Raw genomic sequence first — 13,251 nt, forward strand, 5'->3', positions numbered from 1 at the left:
ACATAAATAAATCATGAGAATAGCTTTATATATGTGCTCTTTATTTTTGAGACAATATACTATGGTGATGATTAAGGTGGTGGTGATGATGAAGATGATAAACCTGTCAATTAGAAAGTTGAAAACTTTATTAATATACAGTAATAGCCTACATTAGACAAATCAACAGATTTTTTTAAATCCATGGATTATTACCTTCATAGATAATATCAGATCACCAGCCCCAAAAGCAACTTTTGTAAATGAATTAATTACTGATCACCATATTGTAATCATATGTTTAACTGAAGCTTAACTGAAAAAAGTATTGCCTTAAATGAATCCAGCCCTCCTGGTTACAGATATACTCATGTTCCTTGTCTGACGGGTTGTGTAGGTGGTGTTGCTGCTGTATGTAATTCTAATCTCTATGCTACTTTGAAATCCGGGTTCAAATTGAACTTGCACATCAATTTTGCACATCTGGAAAAAAATTGTAAACAGGAATTTGCTTATTTCCTTTCCAGGCTTGTTGTTAATTCAGATGAAGTAGTAATTGTAGGGGATTTCAATATTCGCATGGATAGTGAAGGCGATCCTCTCAATGGGGAAGCTGTCTCGATGGGAAGAACCAAATTGAATGGGTTTGAATGGAACCACGTGACCACGTTTCCTTTCCGGTTATATTTCAGTTCAATGATAAATACGGACAGCTAGCAGAGCTACTGGGTGGAGCGACTTCCTCAAAAAACGGTTTTGATAAGCTTTTGATTGGATCATGTATGTGACTCACAGAATTACCGGCCAATAGAAACATGCCCCTTTTGCTGTTGGAACGCCCCTTGCTTTCGATACGCCCCGTACTCCACTGTGCAGAGACTTCCAACTCGGAGATCTACTGGTGCGAGGAGGATCAGACAGAAGGGCCTCGCTAGAGCACCGTCATTGCAGGATTTGTTACACAGGTAAATTAATATAATTATGTTTAATGAAGTAACAAAACCCACATTAATAGCGGAATGTGTGATATAAACATTAGCAAGTGGAATTATTGGCGCGTCACAGAGCACTGCTCGTTTGTTTGCTATTCCTTTCAGGTAGGTTAGCTCAAATAGCTAGCTAGCTAAGTCAGCTGGGTGGCAACTTAAGGTGTGGTACTATGTCCTATATCTTACATTCATTGTGGCCTCAGGCCAATGCAAATACGTAATGATTGAGACAATGTTGTTCACTAATAACTTGTTCGTATGTGGTTCATTTGCTAGATTCGGCTGGCTAGAAATGGTGCTTGTGAGCCTTGGATTTGAAGCGCGGTACACTTTTTTGCAGGAAATTGAATTGCGTTCTAGATGAGGTTGTGTTGAGTATTTTCTATGTGACTGTGGAAGGGTGAAAATATGGCAAGTTTAGACATCCTGCAGTGACACAGTGGAAAAAAGGCCCGTGATTATCAGTATTTTGCATACGTGTAACTCTGATGTTGCCTAACTAGCTAGCTACTCCATTGAATGTCACAACTCCTTTTGCGTGGCCTAGGTTTTTGACAAATTGTTCGTGAAATAACTTAAAACTGAAAAACTGGTCATGTGAACAATCTCTGTGATTGCTGGTTACCGGTATCCGTGTTTCCTTATTTGCGTATCTGCAATAACTAGCTATCTAATGATAGCTTGCCGGTGACGTTATGAAATCAGTCTCGCGCTTAGTTAGCTGCCGTTAGCTAATGTAGTTCCGTCAAGAACTAGCTACAATGTGAAGCTAATTAATATTAACTAATAAAAGCTAATGTCCTCATATGTAGCCTAGCTAGCTTAGAAGTTATGGCCAATTCTCTAACCATTACCAGATTGAATAATCGGTGCCTCTTATGTTATGCACGTTGGCTAGAATATAAATTCGCATGTCTAGGTAATTTGTGAGAGTATTCTTGAAATGATTATTGATATCAGCTAACGGTGGTTGATTAGCTAGCCTGTAATGGCTAGCCTGTCAATGTCTGCTCTAACTTGTATCATTTTCACCTAGCGGTAGTAGCTAGCTAAACTACGTTGCAGAAGTAACGTTCCACATCGTTATGCTCAACTTAATACCTTTATTAGTCTCTTTCTGTTCTTTAATAGAAAAAGGCCTCTGATTGAAGTGACCGATGACGTCATAGGTAGTTGAAAGGGCCTGTCAGGCTAACACCAGTTAGGAAATCGCCGCATTTCAACTTCCGTCTAAGTGGGTAATTCCAGTGGAAGTTCGGCATCACAGATGATTGAATAAGACCGGTTACTATCCCAACTGAACTCTCTAATATTGGCTGCCATATTGAACAAGGAAATAGCTTTCCTGCCCTTCAAAAACAAAAATGCTGAAAACTGTGTTACCGTGTTAGTGTCTGCTAAGTATTTCTGAAAAGTGCAAAGACAAAACAAAAAATACCATTGGAGTCTAACATTGACACCCAAGTACTTTGCAAGATGTTGTTTTCAGTTTTGTATAATTACTGTGTGCTCCTCTCTCTACTATCCACCCCTTCCATCAAAAACTACAAAGCAATCTGTGTATTGTGTGTTGTAAACCCTGCTCCACATAAGAAACCTTGTGTGATTCAGGGGAAGGCTTTTTTTAATCAAATGTTTCAAACTATTTCAATACAAAACATTCCAACAAAATACACATTTTCCCCTCCTGTTCCTCCCCCTCCATAGTAACACCCCCCTGCCCTCCAGGCAACGGAACAGCACACCCAAAATCATAAGGATTAAACTCCGGCAGCCACTGCATGCCAGACATCTAACCTCCCACGACTAACTCCATGAATCCAAGCAATTGACATTTTCCTATATGAATAATTTGCATGAATCTGTTCACCCAAGGACCAGGACAAAGAGGTGACCATCTTTTTAGCTGCATTGAGGCCAGCCAGCCATACAGATTGGAGCTTCATTATGTCAAGGTTTCTAGGTATTATGTATGTTCTGTGAAGGAGGCTGTTGTGTAGGAACTGACGATCAGGATTTTTAGATGCACGTGAAAGATTGTTCCAAATGGTATCCCATTACTAGTGGATAGGTCTTTATCGGAAACTGATTGGATTGAAAGGGGTTTGCATGAGGAGATGTGTTTCTCCTATCCAGCATGGCATGCATTGTATGTGTGGGAATCTCTGTTCCCCAGGGGACCCTGTAGGTTTTCATTGCCAGACGCAAACGTAAGTAAAATGATGTGCCAGGTATTTCTGTATTTAAGAGGGCAAGAAAGATTGTAGGGCGGCCTGTAGCGTAGTGGTTAAGGTACATGACTGAGACCCACAAGGTCGGTGGTTCGATCCCCGGTGTAGCCACCGGTGTAGCCCTTAACCCTACATTGCTCCCAGGAGATCAGCAGTTTGAGATACTCAAACCACCCTGTCTGCCACCAACAATCATTCCACAGTCAAAGTCGCTTGGATCACATTTTTCCGCCATTCTGATGGTTGATGTGAACATTAACTGAAGTTCTTGACCCGTATCTCCGTGATTCTATGCACTGCATTGCTGCCACACAGTTGGCTGATTAGATAATTGCATGAATAAGTAGGTGTAATGAAGTAAAAATTCCTAATAAAGTGCTCGGTGAGTGTATAACAGGAGGCCTTTCAATTGGGTGGTCATTAATGGTTTGGATCTGCAGATGACTCCACCGATACACTAATTTCCGAATTAGAGAAGACCATAAATTGTGTTTTTTTTAGTTCAGTACTAGTTTCAGATATAAAAGTTGTCTCTGAATTTCATTAACCCCCCCCTTAAGGTTTTTTATTTATTTTTGCATTCATTCCTTTTTTTTCCAGGGTGCAATTTTCAATCACAATGGTATCAGGATACCATTTGAAAACTCACGATTCTACCTGTATAACCTGTTTTAAGATGATGTTACCTTAACGACATTAGTTCCTTATTCTGTAACGTGGGTGTTAAAACAAGTGTGGGGGACCTCACCTTCACTGCATTTTTTAAATTTGCATACTGGAAGAAATAAAGTAATGTCAGTGTTCTATTCTCGACAAGTGTCCTGCGGATTAAATGCATAATAGTTTCTAATTCTAAAAATGTGCTAACTTGGAGAAATGTTGTTAGAATGTCCATTGTTTACTTAGAATTTCACTTGAGCAATTATCATTGTTGTCCATCAGACACAATGGTTGGCTTTTTGCTATTTATTAACACCAAATCAAACTATTAACAAAAACCCTTCAAACAAAAAGTTAGGCCTCAACCAAAATACTCCCAGGTAGAGTAAAGGCAAAACATTCAAAAAATGAAAACTAGTCAGGAAACCACCCGTCCAGCTCTGTTCATTCTAAACATCTCTTTTGGTCTGACACCCAGGCCTTTTATTAAGCCCATGAAGACGTAATTGGCAGAAACTGTAGTGATTACAATGAATAACAGCTGCTGCCATACCTGTGACCGGTGGACAGCACCATGGTGGACAGCACCCTTTATTCCCTTCCTGGCACCACAACTACAAAAGTACTTGTACATAGAAATGCTATGATCTATGTTTTGTAAAGGCTCTCTCGGACACGATGACAACCGTTTCTGACCAGTATTATCTGTAACTTAGTTGCTGAGACAATTTTCTTCCATGTGTAAGAAAATTCAGTATAACTTCAACTCATCAAAGAACAGACTACGGGAATGTTAAAGAAGTGTCAGCTAAAAAGCATTTTAGCTCATGACATTACGTTTCCAACGGTGTACAATGCGTTATACCGTAAATCCTCAAATTGTGTCCGGGGTCTTTTATTTACTTAGGCTGCACAAAGCACAGGCCTTTATTTGGGGCAGGCTTGTATTCGAGGCAGGCCTTTATTTCTTATTAGGCTTCTGTTGTGGAATTTTATTCTTAGAAATAAAGTAAAAGGCTACACTTAAAGTGGGACAACACTGTTCAACACTTCCTGTAACCGTTCAGAAATCAATTAGTGTAGGCTCAGGAAACACCGTTTGGTAAGTCATAGTGTCAGTCTTAACAGACTTAGTTTATTGCAAATATTCTCAAAGACAATAAGTCACATGCAAGTCCAGAATCCATAAAATAACAACTTGCCAGACACGCCTTCATGAACAATAACAAATTAGCGTAGATAACAGCAAGTTAAGGATCTTTTTTTCCTAAAGTACGTTTTATTGTGAGATGCGTTTTGTTTGGAGCAGCATACCGGTAGGCTATCAAAAGATTTTGGCTTTGGTTTGGGATTTAATTAACTTTTGGACTGTTTGATTCTATTGCTAAATGTTGGGACTGATGGGCACTGAAATCTGGGGGGTATTTGATGGTTCTCTGTTAAGTTTTATGTAGTTGAAAGAGTGTCGGGATTTCCACCCGTCTGTTTATTGCGAGCCAAGGCAGCCGCTTTCATTCATTAATTAAAGTGCGCTGTGCTGTAAATACATGGAGACCTTATTGTGTAGCCAAGTAGCCTAAATTGAGTTAATTTTTAATTTTGCCTGATCTACTTTTTTATTGAATTCGTAGGCTGGAATGCCTCGCGGCAACAATTGTGTTTAAATGTATACTGCTTCAGCCTTTGGCAAGCTACTCAGAAGGGGGTGGCAAGTGACTGGTAGCTTGAGAGCAACGTGTTGGAGACCCATGGTGTAGGACAACGACTTTTCATTGGCAACAGTATTAAACCAACCAACAATATAAAATATTAAGAAGAGCTCTTTTATTTCATTGAGTTAAATCGAAACAATGTCTTCTAGTGCTCATGGACTGATAGCCCTACTGGTAGGCAATATTACCCCGGCTTGTATTTGGGGGCCGGCCTTTATTTGTCCGAATCGGCCACGCCCCCAGCTATTATCCAAGGCCCGGCTTCAAATAGAATCCCGGACACAATTTGAGGATTTACTGTACTTGCATAAAACAACAGCATTTTTTCACCTGCATTCCCATAGCATTTTCAATACGCACTGTTGTGCATCGGCAAAAACCGTTAATGTGCCAAAAAAGGTTAACGTTTTACAACAAAAAAAAATATTTTCGGATGTCTATGTCTAAATGGAGGATTCCCTTTGGAGGAGTTCCAAGGAATCCCTCATCTGAGTGTATTTCTGAGGAAGACCATGGGAACCCTGTTGACAATACAATAGAGGACATTTTCGGTGATGTGACTCTGTATTTAGGTGGCACGGATGGTGCAGTGGGTAGCACTGCCGCCTCACAACAAGGAGGTCCTGGGTTCAAATCCCCGTCGGCTGGGGCCTCTCTGTGGAGTTTGCATGGTCTCCCCGTGTTTGCGTGGGTTTCCTCTGGGTCATTTTTAAGCTTGTGTCAAGAAAATGGCCATTTGTATGTTCTCAATTGTCAGGGTGGTACAAAGTGAACAGCTAATGACAGTAAACTGTTACATTCTTCTTTGGTGATGCTTCTCCAGGATTTTACTGCAGCCTCTTTCTGTTTGTTTCGAGAGGTTTTTCCCTTCCGTCTCCTCTCCAAGATGTGCACTGCATGCTCAATTGGTCTTTGACTTGGCCATTCTAAAACCTTCCACTTTTTCTCCCTAAGTAAGTCCTATATTGTGTGTTTTGGGTCATTGTCTTACTGCATGAGGAAGTTCCGCCCAATTCGTTTGGATGCATTTCTCCATAAGTTGGCAGACAGAATGTTTTTGTAGACTTCTGAATTCATCCTGCTGCTACCATCATGAGTTACATCATCAATAAAGATTAGTGAATCCACACCATCAGGACATTCCAAGTTGTTGTACAAGCTATCCCCAATGCTTGTGCAATCGCTCTGATCGATTTCCCCTCTTTTTTAAGCTTCAAAATGGTTTGCTTTTCTCCCCAAGACAGCTCTCTGGTGTTCATGTTGCTTTTTTTCTTTTTCTTTTTTTATATTTTTTTATATAAATGTATTTCAGATTTCCCCTTTTTTTTCCGCCCACACCCCGTAGCGAGCCATTCATGCCGCTCCACGAGAGCTGGCCAAACTTGATTTTTGCAACTGCAACAAACTGCAACTGCCAGTCCTCATAGGCGAAAACCAAGGCAATAACCAAAGGTAGACATTCAGAACTATTAACTGTTTAACCGATCAATCTAACAGGACGCCTATAGGTAACTAGAAACAGCTCAGACGCATGTTCCAATACTTTAGCTCACCTAAAATAGTTTAACATTTTTTAAACATTATTTTTATTAATGCCTTTTTAGATATTTTATTTGTCATTCATCCACTGGGAGTTACTCTTTCTGGCTTTGGCCCATTGTAAATTTAGTTTGATTCATTAACTCAGATGGCCTGTTGGAGATCCATGGATTGTCTCTGCCCCTCACGCATTATTTTTTCAGAGTTTGGTTGGCATTACATATCCCTTTAAATGCCTCAGAATGTGGAGCTAACCAGTCCCAGTTTAAATCGCCCTGTAAAACTAAGCCCTTCTTCCCCGATTCCCGCAACTTGGCCAAGAGTCTAAAGACTCCGCTATGGCAGAAAACATTCTATGAAATCCATATGAATGGTTTTCGTTAAATGTAATATTACAGCTAAAAATGTGCTTAGGTTTCATCAAAAACTTGGAGTATATGGAGCGATATACTGGTCTTTAATATATATTGCTGTACCTCCATCTTTGCTAGCTTGGTCACAGCAATGTAAACTACAGCTGAGACCGATTTCTAAAGCAAGGTTTCTCACAGAACTGTCAAGTTTTTCCATTTATGTGCATGAATCCTAACCATGAACTTGCCATAAAATCAGCCGGAAGTTCATTCACTGACAATGGCCCAGGGCTTGGGTGAACCAAATACCAGATATCAACAACAGAATAATTAAATACTGTGACTTAATGCTTCTAATTTCATGGATGGGGGAAAAAAATAAGTATTACAATTTTGTAATGTTCATATGATTATGAAGAATGTACTAATTTCAGGACACTTCATGTTGATTTCAGCTTGTCGATATTGCCAAATGCTGGGAGAAACAACTAATCGGCTGGGGTCAAGATTTCCATCCTTGTAGTTGTTTCAATCAGTCAAATAATGTTCGTAATATTCAGTGATGATTCAGGCACTCCACCAAAGACTGAACCTAGCAATGATAAACATGTGCAGGGCTTAAAGTTCCTGGTCATGGTGCCGGATTTCTGGCATTTTTTCCACATTAATATTCTCGCAAAAAATAAAGAAATAAATAAAAGGGAAAACGCAACAACCACTCCCCGGCCAAGTCAAGATAATATATAACTTTGCTACTTTCCCCTCTAAAAGTTATAGTATATAAAGAACTTTAATTCTGTGTAATATATCAATATGATAACATCCCTTCTTTTGTAACATGCAACACAAGGTCTTAAAATGTAAATGTCTTTGTTTTTGTCTATCCAATCACGTTCAGTCTTGCAACCATTGATTCTTAAATTACTAATGGTGTGCGAATAAGGCAATTTTTTCATCAAATGAGTAGGGAGCTACTGTCGGTCTGCCAGTCACCATGTCTTCATGCTGTGCACGAAATTACCTATGAAATGAAGTATCTGCTGAAACATGGAAGCAAAGTTCATTCAAACATAGGAAGACACAAGCCTAATTCAGTGGGGAGTGAAAAATGAATGGAGATGGGCTTGGGTTGAAGAAAATAATGGGTTGGGGCAACCACTTAACGCTTGCAAGTAACTCTGTGAAGCTGGTTGTTGTTTCTGCAGGGTGTGTGACAGGAAACTTATACACGGCAGTAGCAATGTTGAAAAAAGGAATGTTTTCCTTAAATGCTAATGGGACTACAAGCCTGAACATATTCTTAATGTCCTAGTTAGCTATTATGAGGATGATTTTGGCAAAGTTATAACACAGCATCTAGCATATTCAGTGTTTCCCGCAGTGGTTTAAGGCTGGCCGCCCAAAAAAAAAAACGGCCCGCCTTCACTAACGTTGGATTAAAAGATGAAAATCAATGGAAAAAGTGAAATATGAAATAAGAAATCCGACGTCAAACAGCAGCATTTGAGTTTTTTAAATAATGTTGCGCAGTTTGTCATTGAATAGTTATCAAATTGGAAACTGACTCATCGTAACTCGATAAAATACCAACATAACTTGTCTAATATTTTGCTGATTATTAACCTAATTGTTTTGTCGTGGTATTGTGGAACCATGACTTTTGCACGTCTGTTCGTCGACAGCTATAAGTAGACCAGCGGCTATTCAAACGATTAATTCAACAAATAAGCAGACCAGTGCCATACATAAGGTACACAGCTAACAGAATATATTCAATTAATAAAGTGAACAGCAAACAGAAACACTCACATCAGGCTAATCACAACACAACTAAATGGTAGCTAATGCCTGGTATGTTCGGTCAATCTGTCCTAGACTTAGTTACTGTGAAGTGAGCTAAGTTATGTAATAGAATCTACCTCATAAAAATGCAGGTGTAAATGCAGCCAAGAGGCATTATGAAGTCAGTTTGATCGCCCACACCACTTCAGGAGGTGGTCTGTGACTAATTTCTGACAGATGTTTGGTAAGGGTAAATGCATTTGTCTCCCCAATACAACCAAAACTCTTCCCAAAGTATTATCTCATGGGATTTATCTATCCTCCAAACTGCAACAGATGTAACTTTACAATTGCAGCAAGCCTTGAATTTTGTTTAAAATAAACAATAGATCAGTTACAGAAATCAAACTTTTTATGCTACGGCTGCAACCAGGCTTGTTGTATCTCAATTAGGCCTGCAACGATTAGACCATTTGATTTCTTCGATTTGCATATTCATGACCAACGCATCGTATTGTTTTGAACATGGCAGCGGCAAACCCAAGATTGTGGGAGAGAATTATTTTTTTAAAAACAGCATTTAAAGTGTAGGCAAAAACTGAATAATATGGTGGCAAAAATGCTGGCAAAAAATTGGTTTAATCTGAACTGTCATTTTTTCAACATACGGGAATTTTTCTGGGGAAATCAGTTAAAACCAACAATGATGAGTCTTGCCTATACAGCAGTATGTCCATACATTTGTCTGCATATGTAGCATGGTTAGCTCAGCTAGTTTGCTAGTAAGCACGGATGGTGCAGTGAAAGCGAAGGCTGGTAGCAGGTTATCGCGACAACACTCCCCGATGACGTAACTCTCAAATTCAAAAGAATGTTGTTGCTCTTGGCTAGAGGCGAGTTTGTCTTTAGCTGACTGGTAACGCGTTCGTTCAACAAATATTTGGACAAGTGAGAGGCCGGGCTTCAAATCCCACCTCGGACTCAGGCAAATTCTCACCTGTTACACATACATACATGCATGTTTGTTCCGCCCCCTCCCCAGCTGCGTGGCACCATGAACGGGCAGCTGGACCTAAGTGGGAAGCTGATTATCAAAGCCCAGCTGGGCGACGACATCCGACGCATCCCCATCCACAATGAGGACATTACCTATGACGAGCTGCTGCTCATGATGCAACGCGTCTTCAGGGGAAAGCTGCAGAGCTCTGACGAGGTCACCATCAAGTACAAAGATGAAGGTGAGTGCACTCTCAAACTTCTTGAGGACTGTCGCATTTGCAGGCTTGAAGGGCCACAGCAGTCATCCAAGTCAGCCGTTTAAAAAGTTCAGTCTGTTTAATAGGCTGGTGGTCGTTTTTAGCAAATGATTTCATGACTTAACAGCTAAGAACAACAAAAAACGTCGGGACAACCTATTAGGGGGAGGCTACATTATGGGGTTATTATCTAATAAATGCAAACCATACACAAATTAAATGATTTACCAGCATTTTAAATGACAAAATAATTAGCTAATACGCATAATTGTTTCACAAATAGGCCTATGTTGTTGCAAAATTTGTGCGATAACTGTCATTTCAGAAGTAATGATGTTCATGATCATTTGTCTCCGTTGTATTATTGTAGGCTACAATGGTTAAAGTTGAATTGGGGATGGGTGTCTCGGTGGCGCAGCCTGTAGAGCACTGACCGCATGCTCATTGCGAGCCTCGACGTCGGCGGTTCGAATCCGACCGTCCGACATTTGTCGCATGTCTTCCCCTCTCTCTCGCTCCCATTCTTCCTGTCTCTCTATACTGTATACTGTCCAATAAAGCTGAAAAAGGCCTAAAAAATATCTTAAAAAAAAAAAAAAAAAAAAAAAGTTGAATTGGGGTTGGGAAATGTAAGGGCAACTATATTATGTATAAGGTGCGCCCAAAGTAATTTTTTAAAATACATTTCATATCTCCTGCCAATCCTAGATTGTTCACTCAACGTTGTCTGTTGTCCTAAATAGCACAACACTACTTTTTAACAAGCATATATTTTGATATTGTAAGTGAATATAACCTACTCTATAGCCTACCGTCTCTTCGCATGACTATGTACATGCCCGTCATTTTAACACCGACCTGTGATAATTTAGTTTCTCATCTGGCAATGCTGGTTGTTTTCCTCCCTCTAAGGAACTGCAATGTGGCTGTCACTTTTTGTCTGGTTGAGACATTATCAATGTTCCCCTCAGGAAACCCTTTCTGTATTTCACAAATATTCCAGCAGCAACTCGATCAGGCATTAGCAGGTCAATGTCAGTTTAGCAATGTCTGGATCACAAACAAGATTGTATTCCAAAATGATTTTCATGAAGCTTACAGTAGGTGATTGCATAAAGGCCGAGAGTCAAATAAAGGAAAACATTATAGGCTACTGCATATCATCTAACAATTCACCAAAGACGGACAAAACAACTTAAAGATAATGTTTTGATCGATTGCACGGTGTCCATCTGCCGAATTCAGTAATCAACGATCATTTATTGTTTTATCACTTTAACTAGCTACATACAAACTTAGCTGTTTAATTGCATGCTGGCCAGCTCCTATGACAAAAGCATGCACACCTAAAACTCAATATAGGCTAGCCATTACAAAACAGAATACAGATTTCCACGTTGAGATTTATTTATTTATTTTTAATAAATTTATTTTAAGATTTTCCCCTTTTTCTCCCAATTTGGTAGCCAATTGTACCCCGTCTGATTCACTTAGAGCCAGTAGATACACTGCCCACACCCCGTCCCTCAGCGGCCCAAAGGAGAGCGACACGCCTTCTTCAAACCGCCTCATCTCATGCTTGTGACCATGATTCCAAGGCGCCCAAGGTGCTTTATTGTGCGGCGATCGACTAACCCTGCCAAGTCCCTCCCTCTGGAGCAGCGAGCCAATTATGCTGCTCCGTGTGAGCCGGCCAAACTTGACGCTTGGCAGGACCGGGAATTGAATCCCGGTCCCCGGTGTTCAACTGCAATTAACTGCAACCGCAAGTCCTGTTGCACCACCGCGGCCCCCACGTTGAGATTTTTTACATTCTACTCTCCCAAAAGCATAACCTCCTGGTGTCCATATGATGAAAATATGTTGGCTCGCCATGCTAGCAAATGGCCAATTCTGCGTATGCATGGAACAAATACTTAAAAGTAGGCAAAAATGTGTAGATAGTCTCAAGGATGTTTCTCCCAGCATTTGGCAATAGGCTATGCTTAAAATGTTCACAAATTAGTAGGCATACAGTAGGCTAGACAAATTCCACTGCAGGCTACGTTTAATGTTAACAGTTTAGGACCTGTGTCCACTACGCTTCCTTTTATGAGAGCCAGCGCCTTTTTCAATTGTTTTCCATAGGGGAGAGAGCGCATGCGGCAGCTTTTTAAGAGCAATCCGGCTTTTTTTGTGTGGCCGCTTTGGGCGCTTTCGTATTCAGTGAGCTCATGGTACTAAGAGTGCCATCTGTAGCCTAGCAATATTACTGAGCTTGCTAGTTTGCTAATCTGCCTCTGTTAGTTCTCTAGTTTTGCTTCCAGGTGTAAATGGTTGGCATTTATATAGCGCCTTTATCCAAAGCACTGTACAATTGATGCTTCTCATTCACCCATTCATACACACACTCACACACCAACGGCGATTGGCTGCCATGCAAGGTACCGACCAGCTTGTCAGGAGCATTTGGGCGTTAGGTGTCTTGCTCAGGGACTTCGACACAGCCCGGGCAGGGGATCGAACAGACAACCCTCCGACTGCCAGACGACTGCTCTTACTGCCTGAGCCATGTCGCCCCCACAGGCCAATATTCAGGGATTTGATTGTGGTAGACTTGCGCCATGTTCAGTGCATGCAGTGAAACTGTTGACCCAGAGAGTGACTCCCAGCGGAACAGCACTCATTTTAAATGACTCCTGTACGTTTTTTTTAATTTTATTTATTTGAGGACGAACCTGTCAGGATCATTCTTCGTCGGAATAAAGACC

The 13,251-nt window shown here is 40.5% G+C and overlaps 1 protein-coding gene across 1 annotated transcript in view; it reads left to right on the forward strand.

Annotated features, from left to right (window-relative positions):
• Positions 1-786: 786 nt before the first annotated feature.
• Positions 787-13,251, forward strand: part of tfg (trafficking from ER to golgi regulator) — a 79,715-nt gene continuing 67,250 nt past the window's right edge. Inside the window, exons 1-2 of the mRNA XM_061234355.1 lie at positions 787-944; positions 10,288-10,483. Coding sequence (XP_061090339.1) covers positions 10,300-10,483 — 184 coding nt within the window. The 5' untranslated portion in view covers positions 787-944; positions 10,288-10,299. The remainder of the gene's footprint in view (positions 945-10,287; positions 10,484-13,251) is intronic.

The sequence above is a fragment of the Conger conger genome, chromosome 3, assembly GCF_963514075.1.
Source record: "Conger conger chromosome 3, fConCon1.1, whole genome shotgun sequence".
NCBI classification, from domain to species: domain Eukaryota; kingdom Metazoa; phylum Chordata; class Actinopteri; order Anguilliformes; family Congridae; genus Conger; species Conger conger.